At 36.5% G+C, this 16,787-nt stretch overlaps 2 protein-coding genes across 4 annotated transcripts; both read left to right on the top strand.

The window, feature by feature from the left end:
• The first annotated feature begins 4,016 nt into the window (after positions 1-4,016).
• Positions 4,017-11,122, top strand: stx16 (syntaxin 16). 3 transcript variants are annotated; one of them, XM_059329994.1, is made up of 8 exons: positions 4,017-4,410; positions 7,071-7,178; positions 7,332-7,472; positions 7,990-8,152; positions 8,309-8,397; positions 8,898-9,041; positions 9,208-9,288; positions 9,518-11,122. In XM_059329994.1, exons 1-8 carry the CDS (start codon positions 4,330-4,332, stop codon positions 9,617-9,619), a joined length of 909 nt encoding a protein of 302 aa, XP_059185977.1. In that variant the 5' UTR covers positions 4,017-4,329; the 3' UTR covers positions 9,620-11,122. The 3 variants fall into 3 exon arrangements, with proteins under 3 accessions (XP_059185977.1, XP_059185976.1, XP_059185978.1); XM_059329993.1 differs by having other exon boundaries at positions 4,017-4,455; XM_059329995.1 differs by lacking the exon at positions 4,017-4,410 and adding an exon at positions 5,091-6,963.
• Positions 11,123-12,610: 1,488 nt separating this feature from the next.
• Positions 12,611-16,787, top strand: LOC131968597 (EEF1A lysine methyltransferase 3-like). Its single transcript, XM_059329549.1, has 3 exons — positions 12,611-13,158; positions 13,250-13,361; positions 14,829-16,787. Exons 1-3 carry the CDS (start codon positions 12,994-12,996, stop codon positions 15,221-15,223), a joined length of 672 nt encoding a protein of 223 aa, XP_059185532.1. The 5' UTR covers positions 12,611-12,993; the 3' UTR covers positions 15,224-16,787.

The following is a 16,787-nucleotide window of genomic DNA, read 5'->3' as shown; positions in this document are numbered from 1 at the left end:
GCCAAAAGCCATTATTTAATTTTGAACTACAAGAGACAGTATTTATCAATTTGTCCAGAAGTTATTTGAGGACATGTCTGACACACTAGAAGCTACCGGAACAACCCTACACTAAAAATGAAAAGAAAAAAGAAAAAGAAAAGAAAAATTACTTTGATTACCAATATTAACCATACAATGGGCATTTAAATCTGTAAATTAATACAATGGGACATTATTTTTTACTGTATTGAACGTTAAATTACATCTGTACAGCGCAATCCCTAAATGTTTTTAAGTCTCACTTAAACTTCTTTTCTCTTACCTTCAATTAAAGTTTTCCTCCAGCAAGTACTAGGGAATAGTGTCCCCTTGTAATCCCTCAGTGCCTTTAAAATGATCCCTTCTTATTTTAATTTATTTTAACCCTTGCAGGCAATGTCTTATAACCCTTTTTGTTTTGTTTTTTGTTTCACTTTATGCACTTTTATGTGAATCACTTTGGTGCGGCTCAGCTGTCTGTAAATGCGCTATAGAAATACATTTGACTTTGACTTTGTACTCTTACGAAAATACACATCATATTGCTGAATATAAAATTAGGGCAAGTTTCTGTTTTCCTAAAGTAAAACATAAAATTTAAAGTAAACAAAAATGTAAGAATAGAGATAAACAAACACTTATGACATTAAAGTTAAAAAAAAGAATACATATAAATAATTATTCTACAGATATGTATTTATTTTTAAATATGGATACAGATGGCAAATTTTTCTGCCAGACTTTTTACTGTTTTTTTTTACAGTGTAGAAAGAGGCATACAATCAAACCATGACTTCATTCTTAAGGGAGTCCATGAATCACAGATAAGATTAGCTGAGGCAGTAAGTGTAAATGTACTGAAGATAAAATACTACAAACTGAAAGCGGAGGACTGGTTGGCAGGTCAAAGGTTTCTTAGTGTGGTAGTCAGGCCTGGAATTTCTTCATTTTAGGGGGCAAGGCCAATTGAAACTAATTTAAGGTCTAGTAATGGCGCTTCTGAGGAAGATTGGAGTCTCGGTTGAAACTGTCAAGCAAATAAAGAAACATCTCCTTGTAAAGTAAAATGCATCAGTCTCATGCTCTTTGAGATATAAATGAATGCAAACACCTCACATAAAATTTTTCACAGTCGGGAGATAACGTATTATAGAATCTTTGTTATCCTACTGTGTCATTTTTAATTGCTGTCAACATGCTTTTCACTAGGACATGGAGTAGCCAGCCAGTGTGGAAAAAATAGTGGGCTAGAATTTTTTTCCATAAAATCCCAAAATTTGGTGCCTCTCACATATTGTAATGCAACTATTCCATCATATACACTCATCTTAATCATTTGCATATTTTCAGAATTATTTTAAAGTAGAATAAAGGTTCTTGTATATTTTATTTAAGGCATCTTACTTTGACAGTCTTCTTGTAAATTCTGTGGTCGATTCTGTTAACACACTGCGCTCTTATTTTGCAAGCTGCATGCGTTTAGCAACAGGAAGTTATTCAAAACAGTAAGTCACAGTTTAGCGTGATTAAAACAACTTTAACTGTTAGCTAACGTTAGCTTGCGGCTACCGAACAGCAAGCAGTATGTGAATGCTCGCATGTCAGGTTTGACTGACTGACGGGGTGACAGACACTCTGCTAAACGATGGCAACACAACGCAAAATAACTTTATATTATAGATCATGTAAAAAAAACTTTGAGTAGCTTGAAGTGTGACATTAGCGCAGCACATGAGGTCTCCTTGCTTAGCCGGTGATAGATTTGTGTCGAACTCTTATTATAGCCTGTCCGAGCGGTTCATGTCAGGCTCGAATCAAACCCACCACTGATGATGAATGTCATCAAAAGATGCTTTTTTTCTCAAAAGTTGCAGGTGTCAAAGCTGTGTTGACAGGAAAGGGGCAGACTAGAAAACCGCAAAACAAACTGGGGCAGTGCGGGCGGGGCATCAAGGCCAGCGTGGCCTCGTGGCTCTCATGAAATTCCTGCCCTGGTGGTAGTGATACTGTAGGTATGCTCCAAATGGTGCATAATGCATTTTGTTGTTTTTCATGTAAAACAACGATGTAAGACATTTGTGTCATAATATTTTGATTATGGGTACATTTTATATACACATTTAAGGCTGTGCAATTTGGAAAAAATATATCTATTCATTCATTCTCCTAAACCGCTTAACCGCACTTGGGTCGTATTTTTTTAAAAACTTTTTAGAATAGGTTTGCTTAAGATATAGGTTACAAATACATAAACATAAGATTAAAAATTAGATATTATTTACATACAGAAACGGAAATACATTATATACATAAAATACTCACCTGACATAAATACTTACATGGCTGCTATAATATCACAACTTCTGTGATTTTGATATTGCGCTAGTCCATAATGCAATTTTTCCAAAACATTATTAATTGTACAGCCCCAATACACAAATGTTTTTTTTTAAGTTACTCCCAATTTTGTGCCATTAAAAATAACTTGAAAAACTATTTTTAAACCCACGATTGCATTAAGATTGCATTAAGATTGCATTTATTTTTATCTTATATATATCTTTTGAATTTTTGTAAGGTGTGTTGAACAATGATAATGCTGTTTGTTATTTGAAGATGTTTAATAAAATAAAATAAAAAATAAAGAAATCTCTGCTGAGGCAGTTGGAGGCAATAACAGACTCCAGTAAATTTTGGGGTCAACCAATCAGAGCAGAGCAATCAACGGAATTAACTGCGGCTGTAGAATGTCCCGGCACAGTGACAGCAGCCAGAGGTGGACAGACTGGAATTTCTGGCCTCGAACAGAAAGCATTTTTGGCAAAACCATAATACCTATCATTGATCCGACTTCACTTTGAGCGTCCTGAGTTCTTCCTGAACAGCTACATGTGATTTTTGTGAAGAAAAATGAAGAAATGGCTTTGTAAGAGCGATCTGAAAAACTGCTAAATATGCTTTGCTACAGAAATCTTCCTGCGTTTTAATATGGGAGTCAATGGGGCTGTTGGTGCGTGTTGGTAGCGCATCTGTGCATCCTACGCCCAAACTATAACTCTGACAGCTTTACCAGAGGATTGTGAGTGAGAAGACAAATTTTCCTACGTTTCTATGTATAAATTATTTCTGTAGAGTGGAATTTGCAGCCTGGAGCAGTTTTCAAATGTATTTTTTGACATTTTTTTCTCTCCCTCTACACCTCTACCCTCATCACTGCGCGATGATGTCACACACTGTGACACGAACATTCTATGCAATACACACCCATTATAATCTCAGAATTTCTCCAAAAATTATCATGGTCATTGAACAGGGATTGATAAAAAACTATACGACCTATCGAAAGGTGGATTAATACACCAATACACAAGACTTGTGTCCACTGTTTAAAGTTTAAATAGAGTCTCTAGGTGAAATTATGCCGGAGAAGTAGACGTTTAAAAATCTTCAATTATTGTTCTTTTTTGCTCATTTTTTTCGGCTGTCCTATTCACTTCAATGCAAAATTTTGCGCAGTTTTTCGCAATTTACGTCGCAAAAAGTAGCAGGATGAAATTGTGTCCGGAAGAGGAAGAAGAAAAAATCCACAGTATAAAAATAGTGCTCGGGGCTTCCTAATAACACACTTCATAAAATAGGAAAACATGCAACTGGTCAGTGTAACTGTGGGGAGAGGGAGACAGGAGAACATGTGGTAACGGCATATCCTGAGTATTAGAGGGAGATGGAAAGGATGAAGGTAGAGGTGCAGAAAGCAGGTATAAGAGGAAAAAAATTTGAAAAATATAATAGAAGGTGGGAAATCTAGAGAAGGGAGGAAAATCTTTCTGAGACTTCTTGCCACAACTGGACTAATTCAAAGAATATAACAGAAGGAAAGTATGAAAGAAGTTAAATCCAGCAGATGGCGGTAAATGCAACGAAAAGGATGCCAACTGCCAATAAACACCAAAGAAGAAGAAGAAGCAGTTTTTACGCAGGTGTTTACGTTTTCCTACTTCCGTAGCTGCCTGAGTGGGATAACGTAACTAATCTAACGTTTACTCCAAAAACTACAGAAGAAACCCTCGGTCATGTTCCCCGTCTTTACCTCAAGTATTTGAGATGCCTGACAGATAAATATAATTAAGTTCGTTTGCTGTCCGCTACAGCCGTTGTATCGCGAGTTTTCCTCTTCTTCCATCGCAGTCGAAGCTAAAGCTAAAGCTAGCGGTGAGTTAGCAGCGGGTCAGCGGCAGTGGACACAATTTAATAAACCTGACCCGCATTTTGTCCAGTAAATTAATTTAGATAGCTAACAAGGCAGTCATGGCCACTAGGCGTCTGACCGATGCCTTCTTGTTAATGCGGAACAATGCGATCCAAAACCGGCAGATATTGGCTGAGCAAGTGAGTACATACGACCCCCGTCTGAGTACACGTAGCAATGCTGCGGTGAGTGGTCTGCATCGTTTTGACATTTTACTGTGTGTGTTTGCATATAGCCAGTCACTGAGCTGTGTTAGCTAGATACAAGTGTGTGTTAGTAGCTGCTAGTCATTACATGAGGAAGATTTGAGAAGCATTTAGCCTCAGGACTGATTGTTTTATGTGAGGAGGAGGAGGATGAAGAGGGGCACTGCAGGCATGTTTTTCAGCTCCTAATAGCTAAATGTCAAGAGTAAACACAATCGATGGGGATAGAATAGCTAAATATCAGTTACCATTTATTCATGTTAAGGTACAATTATTGTAAATTCGGTGTTTTTTTGTGAAAGTTAAAGCATGTTTTTTATGTCCACATACTGTTACTCTACAGTCATGGAAACAATTATTAGACCATCCTTGTTTTCTTCAATTTCTTGTTAATTTTAATGCCTGGTACAACTAAATGTACATTTGTTTGGACAAATATAATGATAATAACAAAAATAGCTCATAAGAGTTTGATTTAAGAGTTGATATCTAGCCATTTTCCATGGTTTTCTTGATAATGATTTTGGTTATTATCAAGAAAACCATGTCTAGGTATCAGCTCTTAAACTCTTATGAGCTTTTTTTGTTATCATTATATTTGACTTCACCCATTGTCCCCAGTAGAGGAGGCCAGGTGCAGGTACACAGCAGCACAGCATGCAGGTTTAGGGTGTGTGTGTGACTATTTACACTCACTTGCGATCATTTTAACCAGTTAACTGCTGAGATAGTCTTATATTTGCCAGCCCCAGAGGCCCTGATTGACAAGGATATTCCATCAGTTGAGTTCCTTAAATTTGCTGCTGAATTTTGACAAATTAACAGGGTGCACACTCCTAACCTTCAATATTTGCTGCTGTGATAAAGTGTCTTTTATCTACTGCTCCTGATGGCTTGGAGAGGCGAATCTTTCAATGACACACACTTATCAGCACAACCAAACCTTGAGAGTGGAGATGTTTAAATGGACACTGTCTGTGTGTGACTCAGTGTAGAGTGGTGTGCTGAGGTTTACCTCAGGACCATCAGCAAGTAGGCTCAGTGTAGGGAGAACCAACAGTGGTGCTGTGGCCTTGTGATTCATGCCTGACCATGCAGCTGCCGTGTTCAGCAGATCCATTTCTCCTGCTAGGAACAAAAATACATTACTTAGTCATTAATCAGTCAGTCACTTGCCTCTTTACTAGAGCTTCATCAATAGGTGATGCAGTTATCATGGAACAGCCCAGCAACTTTGTTATGAGTGGCTTCATTGTTTTTTGCCTAGCAGGTCTCCATTATTTTGCTGAGTAGCTCCTTAGCTGTCAGTGGCCTGCTTAGAAATAAATTATTAAGAGTAAATGGAGAAAGATCTCTACAGATCCTGAAACAGAGCTGTCATTTTTATCAGCATTTGTATTTACAGACTATCTCCTGCAATCTTCTTTCCAAGATCTGCTCACACTCTTTAACTTGACCTCCTTCGACTCCTTACTAGACACATTACATTGAGTTTCATGTAGCTCAAATGGAAAGTAGTATAGTTTATATGAAAATCTATGTGTATAGTCTTATATCTTACATGTCTTGTACTGTCTGTTCAGTGTTTGTTTTGTTCCCGTTGTCCCTGAGTCACACTTCATCCACATATGTTGTAAAAATGTGTTGATTTAAATGTATCTGCACTCACATTGTCACAAAGATGTTGGTACATTAATTGGTGTCTGAAATGGAAAATAATTACTACTTTGAACAACATGTTTTTTTTGGTTATCAAGTATTATGCCACTTTCATTTCATTTTACAGTGGTGCAATTATGATATGCACACATATCCTGAAAAATATTTACCCTGATTAAAAGTCAGTGACTTAACTAAAATTGCTTTGTTTGCCATTAGATGACACACATTCAGCTCACGAAAGCTGTTTTAAAATAACCGACTTTGCCAGAAGGCAGCAGGGCATTTGTCAGATCAAACAAGGCACGACACATGAGAGGCATATATTAAAAACAAGATTGTGTCTTTTGCATTTCCTATTAGATATTAACTTCCCACTTATTTAAAAGTGTTTTAGCAATGTAATTTCTTTTTGTTAGAATCTCAGAAATTTCAGAATATTTTGATATTGAGGCTTAACCATTTTTTCTCTTCATTCTCACTGTTTCTTACATCTAACGATTTGTTTAAAGCAGATATATTATGCAACTAGTTTCTGGATACATATGATTTCATTTTGCATTCACACTCCAATTTTACATTTTTCCACATAAACTCAAGACATATGATGAGACTTTATTTCAACAGTCAGACCTTTTGTACCTCTGCTGTACAATAATCATCATTCTCATTTCAAATTAAATAATTGTTGAGGGGGAGTGGATGCAAAATCACTTTGTCACTGCTGATTTTTCTGGGGCTCACTTTCTGTTACTTCTGTCTTTCTCTCCTTTTCCTTGTTCTCTATTGGATGGGACCAATCTGCAATCACATTAGGAGCTTGATGAGGTACTGTCGTGGTAGAATTACTAAAGTCTTATGAAATGGCACACCATCATCATGATGAATCATTATATGAAATATTTTAACAGATTAATTTGTTTTGTGTTTTCAAGTTGGCTGATGATCGGATGGCCCTGGTGTCAGGAATTAGTCTGGATCCTGAAGCGGCCATTGGAGTCACCAAGAAACTGCCCCCCAAATGGATAGAGGGGGTCGATGAGGTGAAACAAACCACAGAAATAAAAAAGACTTACAAATGCATCTGTTTGGAATCCTCTATTCTTAGTGGACTGGTGAATTCTTCAGTATGAGCCCAATAATGTGTCTAAAAGGTAAAGTTCTGTGGGTTTTAACCATCACATATTTCCTTTCAGATCCAGTATGAAATCACACGGGTTCGGCAGAAGATGAAGGATCTGGCCTTACTTCATGACAAGCACATGAACCGACCCACACTTGACGACAGTAGTGAGGAAGAGCACGCCATAGAAATCACTACTCAGGAGATTACACAGGTACCATTTCTTGCCAGTGTGTTTTATTTCAGCTGTTTTTATTTAGCATGTAAACGGAACAGCTGGACCAGGCCAAATCCATATGCAGAGATGTAAAGAATTACTCAAAAGCAACTTTTAAAAGTTGTTGCCAGCCACTTACCAGCTTCTGGATGCTAAAAATTGTAACCATAGTAAGGCCTTACTTTACATTTTGAGTAATTAAGATACTATGCAGTTGTTTGTCGGCTTAATAACTATATAACATACTTATTTCATCCAGATGTGAACAGCAGAAATTTAACATAATTTAAACACTGATTGGTGGACATGAATTGAATTAAAAAGAGTAGTTTGCTGAAGGAAAATAAATCTTACACTATGTTTTGCAATCCATTTGTTAGTACATTTACGATAATTTATTGGCTGTTTATCCCGAGTGTTTGAGGGAAGAGATATGAACTAATTTGTCAATATTTTATATATGTTCATATTTTAGTTTGTTTCTGCTTATTCACTGTTTTTGTGTTTTTTGCAGATGTTTCATCGGTGCCAGCGAGCCGTGACAGGTCTGCAGTCTCGCTGTGGCCACTGTACCGAGCAGGAGGAGAGGCTATTGAGAAACGTGGTCTCGTCTCTGGCGCAGAGCCTGCAGGAGCTTTCCACCAATTTCAGGCACACACAGTCAGGCTACCTAAAACGTAAGGACTGCAGGAGAGCTGGGATTGGTCTTCCTGAATTCTCACTCCCCACTGTTGCTTCTTATGTATTTGTAACCTTTAACAAAGTTATATCTCATGCTGTATCTCTTTTATCTTATAGTTGTATTTTCATGCAATCATTGGTTTATATTCCAGGCATGAAGAATCGTGAGGAGAGATCAAAGCACTTTTTTGACTCTGGACCTTTAATGGAAGAGGATGAAGATTTAGCTGTTTATGACAAGGTGAGCTGCTTTTTAAACGTCACCACCATTTTCTTAAACTCAGGTGTCCTGCTTATGTAAAAAAAAAAAAAACAGATGCTTAACTTACAAGTTGGGAAAAACATCCATTAAAAGTCTAAACTCAGTTACGGATTCAAATTAAAATGTGTTATTTATATACATCACATTTTTCCCATCAGTTTTTCTATTTTTTTTTTAATTAGTTTTTAAATTAATCCCTACTTGAAGACGACAACAACAAATGGCACAAATACAGTATATGTCTGGTGGAATAAAACTCTACTCTCTACTGTCCAACTCAGTATAACTGAAAAGAAAGACTAAATTAGCTGACCAATTTTTCCAAATATATTGAAGCCATTTTAAATGCTATTAAACTTTTATAACTTATATATTTTAAATTTTGTATGTCTACTGAGGTGGTAGCTGCCTGTGTTTTTGTGTTTGGAGTAATTATTGTGTAACTATAAAGTCACCTTTTTTAATTTCTTCTGTTTCAGGGGTTCACAGACGACCAGCTGATGCTGGTTGAACAGAACACAGTAATGGTTGAAGAACGAGAGCGGGAGATACGACAAATAGTGCAGTCCATCTCAGATCTGAATGAGATCTTCCGGGACTTGGCTGGAATGGTGGTGGAACAGGTATTTGAAGCAGTCCTGACACACTTAAACACAGATTTAATTAACAGACTTAAAAGAGCTGTACATGACTTTCAGAACGAAATTCAGTCCGAGCTGAGATCGCCTCCACACGGTTTAAAATAAAGATTCTACAACTAAAAATTTTTTTTTCCTCTTCTCTCTTCAGGGTACCGTTCTTGACAGAATTGACTTCAATGTGGAGCAGGCTTGTGTGAAAACAGAAGATGGACTGAAACAGTTACAAAAGGTAAATGGAAAATATCTTTGTCTACTTGACTATCACCAGCTTTTAACGACTTTCAGCAGGCTGAAGACACGTTTATTATATAATTTATAACCATACACACAGGATCCACAAACCGTTATACAGTAATCAAATCTGTTTGAAATATTTAAGAGACACTGAATGCTTTTATTCATTGAATTCAAAGCAAGTGACTTAAAGTTTTTGACATTTCTTTTCATTTTCTTTGCAGGCGGAACAGTATCAGAAGAAAAACAGAAAGATGCTGATCATTTTGATCCTCTTTGTCATAGTCATCGTTCTAATTATTATTCTTTTTGGAACAAAGTTTTAATTAATGCATTCCTCTGGCTTTTGTTTTCTGTGTGGGTGTTTGTTGTGCATCTGTGTGGACTTGGACTTGGTCTCAGTTCTACTCAAAACAAAGCTGACTGCCTTTCACCAGGAAACGTCAAGAAGAATTCCTCGTCCCTTTTGCAGGTGCACTTTTGGCTGTATGGAGATGTTTTGTGGTTGATTTTTAATGAAAGAAACAATCAGCAATCTGTCTGAGCCGTGGCTTCATTATCAAGTGACTCGCACCCAAATCACCAAGACTCGCAACGGAGGTTCGTCAAACCCAACTATGTTGACATATGTGTCTTAAAAAAAAAAAGTAAAACACTTTGTGGTGTATAGAAATGGACTACAAATGTTTAAATGCTAAAGCAGAGCATTTTCTGCTTGAACTCAAAGCACGAATTGTGACGTTTGTTGTGTGACAATGCATTATGTCTGTCCAGTGTCATCGCAAACATTTCGCTTTGTTGAGGAAGACTTGACAAGAATGACTTTTTGTGAAAGAAGCTTGTGCAGTAAATCTTATTTCACTGCAAATTCATCTTCATTCCAACATTACACTTATGTCCTGGCTCAGTATTTAACCTTGAAAGACTAAAAGAAAATGTTTTGTTTTAGGACAGTACCAGATATGATTAGAATAGTCGTTCAGTACCAAAAATATTCCTTTGGTTTCAGGACCACCTATTTTTTTTATTTACCCATTTATGCTGCAATTTAAAAATAATACTGAGATCATTGTTAGTCCACTGTCAGCCCTGAGGAGGGTGCAGACAACTTCCTCCAATTCATCCTGTAATTTAAAAATCATACCTGCGTTACACCTGCTGCACTTTTCATCAAGTGCTCATTTTAAAATACTTTATTGTTTATGTTTTATGGTCCTTGCTTAAAGTGCTACCTTTTTTAAACTCTTGCAGTTTGCACATATTGAGGCCTGATGGGGAGGGTGGTTGTGTTATGGATGTAATACTACTGTCATCTGTATGATGAAAATAATTATTTATTTTTTAATAACTTCTAAATAATCAAGACGTTCAGAAAGTGTTCTGTCCCTGGCAGAATGACTATATATTGAGTAAAGTGTATCTGTAGTCTAAACCCAACAGTTATTGTCCACTCCACTGAGAAAACTGTGATGTAGTCCAACACAAGCAGATGAATGAAGACAGATTTATGATTTAATTTAATTTTTTTTCATTTCAGATTGAACACGTTGCTTTAGTTGGCTGTGTTGGAATTTCTTTTCATGTTCTTGTGTTCTTTAAAGACTGATGAGCGAAAATGATGAAGAGCTTTATTCAACATATCTGTACTCGACTCTACACTTTATACACGTTAAATCATCTTTGTCATTGATGTGAAGTTATGTGTGAAAAATGGTTATGTCTTAGTGGTACTCTACTTAAGTTTTGTTATCCAAACAAAACGGGTGAGGAGACAGCAACTTGTTGTTTTTTTTTGTTTGTTTGTTTTTTTAAATAAACCTGGAACATGATGGTGTTTTGTGTGTCTTAAATTGCAGCACAGATGCATAGATACAGCTGAAACAATTTATCAAATAATGGAGTGTTTGTTTCTGCATCTCAAATGTGAGGATTTGCAGCTTGTCCCTGTTTATTAGCATTGTAACTTAAATATTGTTAAATATTTTGGTTGGACAATAAAACAACCGCCAAACAATCAAAAAAATGATTGGCAGTTGCAGGTCTACTCATCAGTGAGTAAACATCAAATAATTTATTCTTTTGAGAGCAGACCCTTGTCTCATTAAAATGCTGGTTATGAAAATAAAGATCAAGAGGTCTTACTGTTAAACTGACTCACTGTTTTGACGTTCACAGCGTGAGTATTATATTACTCTCCACCATATAAAAGAATTTAAAGGTTATAAATTAAAAACTGCATTGCCGACTGATAAAGATTGATTGATTGGTTGAAGATTACTTTATTCTTCCCTGAAAGGAAATTGGGTTGTCATAGCAACCCGGTATCTGAATAATAAAACAAATACAATGAAATAAAATACTTGAGGTACAAAAAAACAAAAATAAGAATAAGACAAGGACACTTAAAAAACACAAGATAAATAAATAGGTAAATAAGGTGCAGTAACAATAGTAATGGTAGTGACAGTATATAATAATAATAATATACACATAGAAAAGTGTCATATTTAGCCTGAGCAAGGTGTGCATATACATAACTGCAATCTATAATATGTACACATGTATGTATGTTTTTATATATGATATACATATATAAATATCAATATATATATCATATATATATATATATGATATATATATATACACATAATATATATATATACAGATGTGTGTGTGTGTGTGTATATATATATATATATATATATATATATACATACATACATATGGGTAAATACTCATTTTAAGTGGTTTTAAGGCATTGTAGATAATCAAAGTTCTGATGGCTTTCTGATTTGTCAGTCTTCTTCAAACTTACTTCTTACATAACAAGAAGATTTCAAATGAAGACATCATTTCTGCCCAAACATTTTTCCCATGAAAAAACATCTTAGTTTTCTAGTCTTTTCTAAGTACCACAACAAATCAATCGAGAAGAATTTAACATAAATGCGTTCATAAAAATAAATAATTGTTTTTTTGTCAGTATTACAGAACACCAAGGACTTAGTAATTAGTATATATATGTTTTATAAAGTGGTTTGCTATATATATCAAATATATAATTTATAGCTTTGTGAGGAAGTGCTTCCTTACAAGTAATTGTACTGATACTATACTATATTATATTATATTATATTATATTATATTATACTATATTATATTATATTTTACCATAGATTTTATTAATTAAAGTATTTTACTGAATAATTTCCTCTGACCCGGAACCTACGTATGCTTATGTTGTATTTCAAAATAAAAGCCTTGAATAACCAGCCGTGACTAAACACCCAGTTTAGAGAGTTTATAATGCATTAAGATTAAAGTCATAGGCAGTATTAACAACTTCATTTGTCTCTGTGGTTGTTCAGGCTAAAAAAAGGGCCCAAATAAATCTCTAATCTCTAAGCGTGTTAGCTAACAAGCTAACTTAAAGGCAGTTTTAAAGCTAACCACCGGGATTGGTAACACTAACAGTGGCGGAAATGCGAATAAACTTGTAAATAGGCTTTTAACACCCCTCATATAACTTAACGTCACTTAGCTAATAAACACTAGCATTAGCAGCATTAGTAACTCAACTACTATTACCCAGCTAACGCTAATGTTACAAGGCCTGAGAAGCGAGAAACCGTGTGGCTGCTGTCAGTGCTCGTGTTGTTTAATGACTTTATGTTAAGTGAACCGGTTTTATTTACCAAGCATGACTTGTGCAGCGGGAGATGAAGACGACCCATTCCCCGTTGACGACGGCCTGTTTGCGGACACATTTTCTCAGGACACCGTGTACTCTTTGATGGGTCAGGAGCTGAAGATCAGGCAGGTGTTTGGTGCGAACCTCGGCGTGGCTGCTCCGGTCTGGGAAGCTGTAAGAGTCTGGTTTGTGTCACAACATATACCATTTTAACCAGTGTGAGCTTTGTCTACTATGAGGGGTGTGTAATTTTGTGTCTGCACAGGCGTTACAGCTGTGTGGTTACTTGGAGCAGCAGTCGGTGGAGGTGAGGGGGCAGCGCGTCATCGAGCTGGGAGCAGGGACCGGACTGGTCGGTATCTTGGCTGCACGCCTCGGTATGTTGTTGTTGTTGTACCCTTTAGTTATGTAAAAGGAGGAATATTTCCACGCCCATGATTATGAGTGACATTATACGGAATGTATACAGGTGCGTCTCAATAAATTAGAATATGATGGAAAAGTCCATTTCAAGTAGTTCAAGTCAAATAGCCCCAACCATCAAGTATTGAGTGCAGATAGATGGACATACTTTTCAGATGAGGCCAACATTTCCATATTAAACATACTTTTTAAAATTGGTCTTTTGTAATATAACATTTTTGAGACACTGGCTTTTAGGACTTCATTAAATATAAGCCATAATCATTATAATTAGAATAAATTAAATAAATGAAGACATTAAAAGTTTCATTCTGTGTGTAATGGGCCTATATAATACGTTATTTCCACTTTTTGAATTGAATTACTGACATAAATAAACTTTTCTATGATATTCTAATTCATTGAAATGCACCTGTATGTTTGTTTGTTTTATTTCCAGCTCTTTGATTGTGCATTAGTGAGCGTCTTCATTAGGCTCAGTCGTCTTCAGCCCTATGGTTCAGCCACACTTCAGTCTGAAGATATGCAGCTCATAGTTACTCCACTACACACTGCTAACATGCAGCAGCTGCCACACCAGCTGTTGCTCCTGTAACTTGACCAGTGGTGGAAAAAGTATTCAGATCCCTTACTCAAGTAAAAGTACTAATAGCACACTGAAATTACTCCACTACAAGTAAAAGTCCTGCAGGCAAAACTTAAGTAAAAGTACAAAAGTAGATCTACAGTCATGGAAAAAATTGTTTTCTTCAATTTCTTGTTCATTTTAATGCCTGGTACAACTAAAGGTACATTTGTTTGGACAAATATAATGATAATAACAAAGATAGCTCATAAGAGTTTAATTTAAGAGCTGATGTTAAGCTATTTTCCATGGTTTTCTTGATAACGATCATGGTTATTATCAAGCTTAAATGGTGGTCTAATCATTTTTCCATGACTGTATAATCTTACTGTTTTTTTTTCTTCCAAATATAATCTGGCCTGATTAATTACTTGTCATTTGTGATTTCATTACATAATATCGATTACATATAATCTGTTACTACCGACCCCTGGTCACATTGTCGAAACATCGTTGAGTGTTTACAGCCCCTGAATGTGTTTATATTGTGCATCCGCCTGTAAATAAGATATAAGTGCAGTGTGTTAAGCATCTTCAGAATCAGAAATACTTTATTGATCCCCAAATGTAAATTCAGTAAATAATGAATAAAACTCTCCACCAACAACTTTAGTGAGGGCACAGGTTCAACAAGTTACTACAGAACTATTGAAAGAAAAGACAAAGGATATAATCTAAATAGTTAGAAAATACAGAAACAAGGAGGAGTAACTGCAGCGGGCTGCATGCACACTTGTCTATCTTGAGTTGAGTTTCATCAACAACACATTGGAATCGGGTTTTCTCATCTTTCCAGGTGCAGTTGTGACCCTCACAGACCTTCCTCTGGCTCTCCCACAACTTCAGGCCAACGTCTCTGCTAACATGCCGTCCAGTGGTTGGCCCAGCTCTCCTCCCAGCGTCCTCCCTCTGTCCTGGGGTGAGGACCACATGAACTTCCCCTCTGACTGGGATCTGGTGCTCTGTGCAGATATCATTTACCTCCCAGAGACTTACCCACTGCTCGTGGAGACACTGGCTCACCTGTGTAAGAGTGGAGCTGTGGTGTATCTGTCGTCCAAAATACGAAAAGAGCACCAGACTCCACGTTTCTATGAAGAATGTCTGCTGAGCAGATTTAACGTGGAGCTTGTGCATCGTGATGACAATCAAAACATTAATATCTACAGGGCGTCTCTGAGGAAGGATTAGTGACAGCATGGACATGGACCAGTTACTGCACTGAGACCAGTTATGACTCTGTTTTTTGGTGCCTTTTAAAAAACAAAATAAAAAAACAAATGTGAAACCTTTATTATACAAAATACATAGCTGTTAATTTCATTCTTTAATTAACAATTAAGCTTTTACATTAAGCTGTAATTTTGTGTTTTATAATACAAGGACAACTTGTTACAATTACCCTGCTCTTAGTGAGTTTCCCCTGTATTGAAAAATGTTTCAGTCAATCAATATAAAGTCCAAAATCATAATGTTTGTTGTGTAGGTTAAATCCCAGAAGTGAGGTCAGATTAATTTGGTCCTTTAAGATGCACCAAGTTTTGGAATATTGTTGAATAACTACCCCATGTTTACTTAGTTGACTATTGGTTCGGTCCAAAAACAGCAGTACATTTATTTGTATATTTACATGGCTATTTTATTGACTTCAGTCACTTGTGAAATCCGTTATATCCTTTAATATTTCACTTGTGAGATTATGTTTTTACATTACATGTTACAATTGGAAATAAAACAATATGTTATTTTTCCTCAGTTAAGTTTATTTGTTTATTTGGCTGCCCATTAGCCATTATGAAGGTAGAAACTAATCTTTCCGGGGTTGATATAAGTAATCCTCAATTAAGTATTGTGATGATTTGACAGTTTTCTCTTTAAAATGTGTCTGTGTGATATTTGTCCATCCGAACTAAACCTATTTTCTATCTTATTTTGTGTATTTTTGCGCTTCATGTGTCCTCTTACCAACTAGTTTGTTTCATGGCTGCCACCTTTAGTAGCTAGTAACCTTACTCTTCTCCAAATAAATAAATACTTTGGGGAAAAATAGAATTTGAAAGGAAGGGATTAGCTATGGTACCTTTTTTTTTGTTATTTCCAACTTGTATGGAAGCATTTGTTGTGAGCACACGTTGAATACAGTTTTGGGACCTGAAAGGAGAGTTCACCTTTTTTTTTCCTCACCAAATGTCTTCATTTTTTGTTCCTGTACATGTAGTTTCAGAGGCTTGAAAAGGATCAACTGTTCTTCTCAGGCAACTTGCTATGCAGATGACACTCAGCTCTATCTGTCATTTCCTCCTGATGACCCATCGGTCTCTGCACGGGTCTCTGACTGCCTCTCAGACATAGCCACTTGGATGAAGGCACATCACCTCCAGCTGAACCTTTCAAAAACTGAACTGCTAGCCCTCCCTGCTAAACCCACAATACACCACAATATCGACATCAAACTTGACTCCCTGTGTCTTGCCTCCACCAGGGTGGTGAGAAACATAGGGGTGATGATTGATGACCAACCCACCTTTTCCAGTCATGTCGCCTCAGTTACCCGGTCATGCCGCTTTGCACTTTACAACATCAGAAAAATCAGACCTTACCTAACTCAACATGCCACTCAACTCTTGACACAAGCTGTCGTCATCTCAAAACTTGACTACTGTAACGCCCTCCTGACAGGCCTGCACAATAAAACCGCTTCAGATGATCCAGAACGCGGCGGCGCGTCTGGTCTATAACCAGCCAAAAAGGTCAC

This window comes from Centropristis striata, chromosome 3, assembly GCF_030273125.1.
Source record: "Centropristis striata isolate RG_2023a ecotype Rhode Island chromosome 3, C.striata_1.0, whole genome shotgun sequence".
NCBI lineage: Eukaryota > Metazoa > Chordata > Actinopteri > Perciformes > Serranidae > Centropristis > Centropristis striata.
The sequence above is the reverse complement of the archived record's forward strand: the minus strand, read 5'-3'. Positions and strand labels throughout refer to the sequence as shown.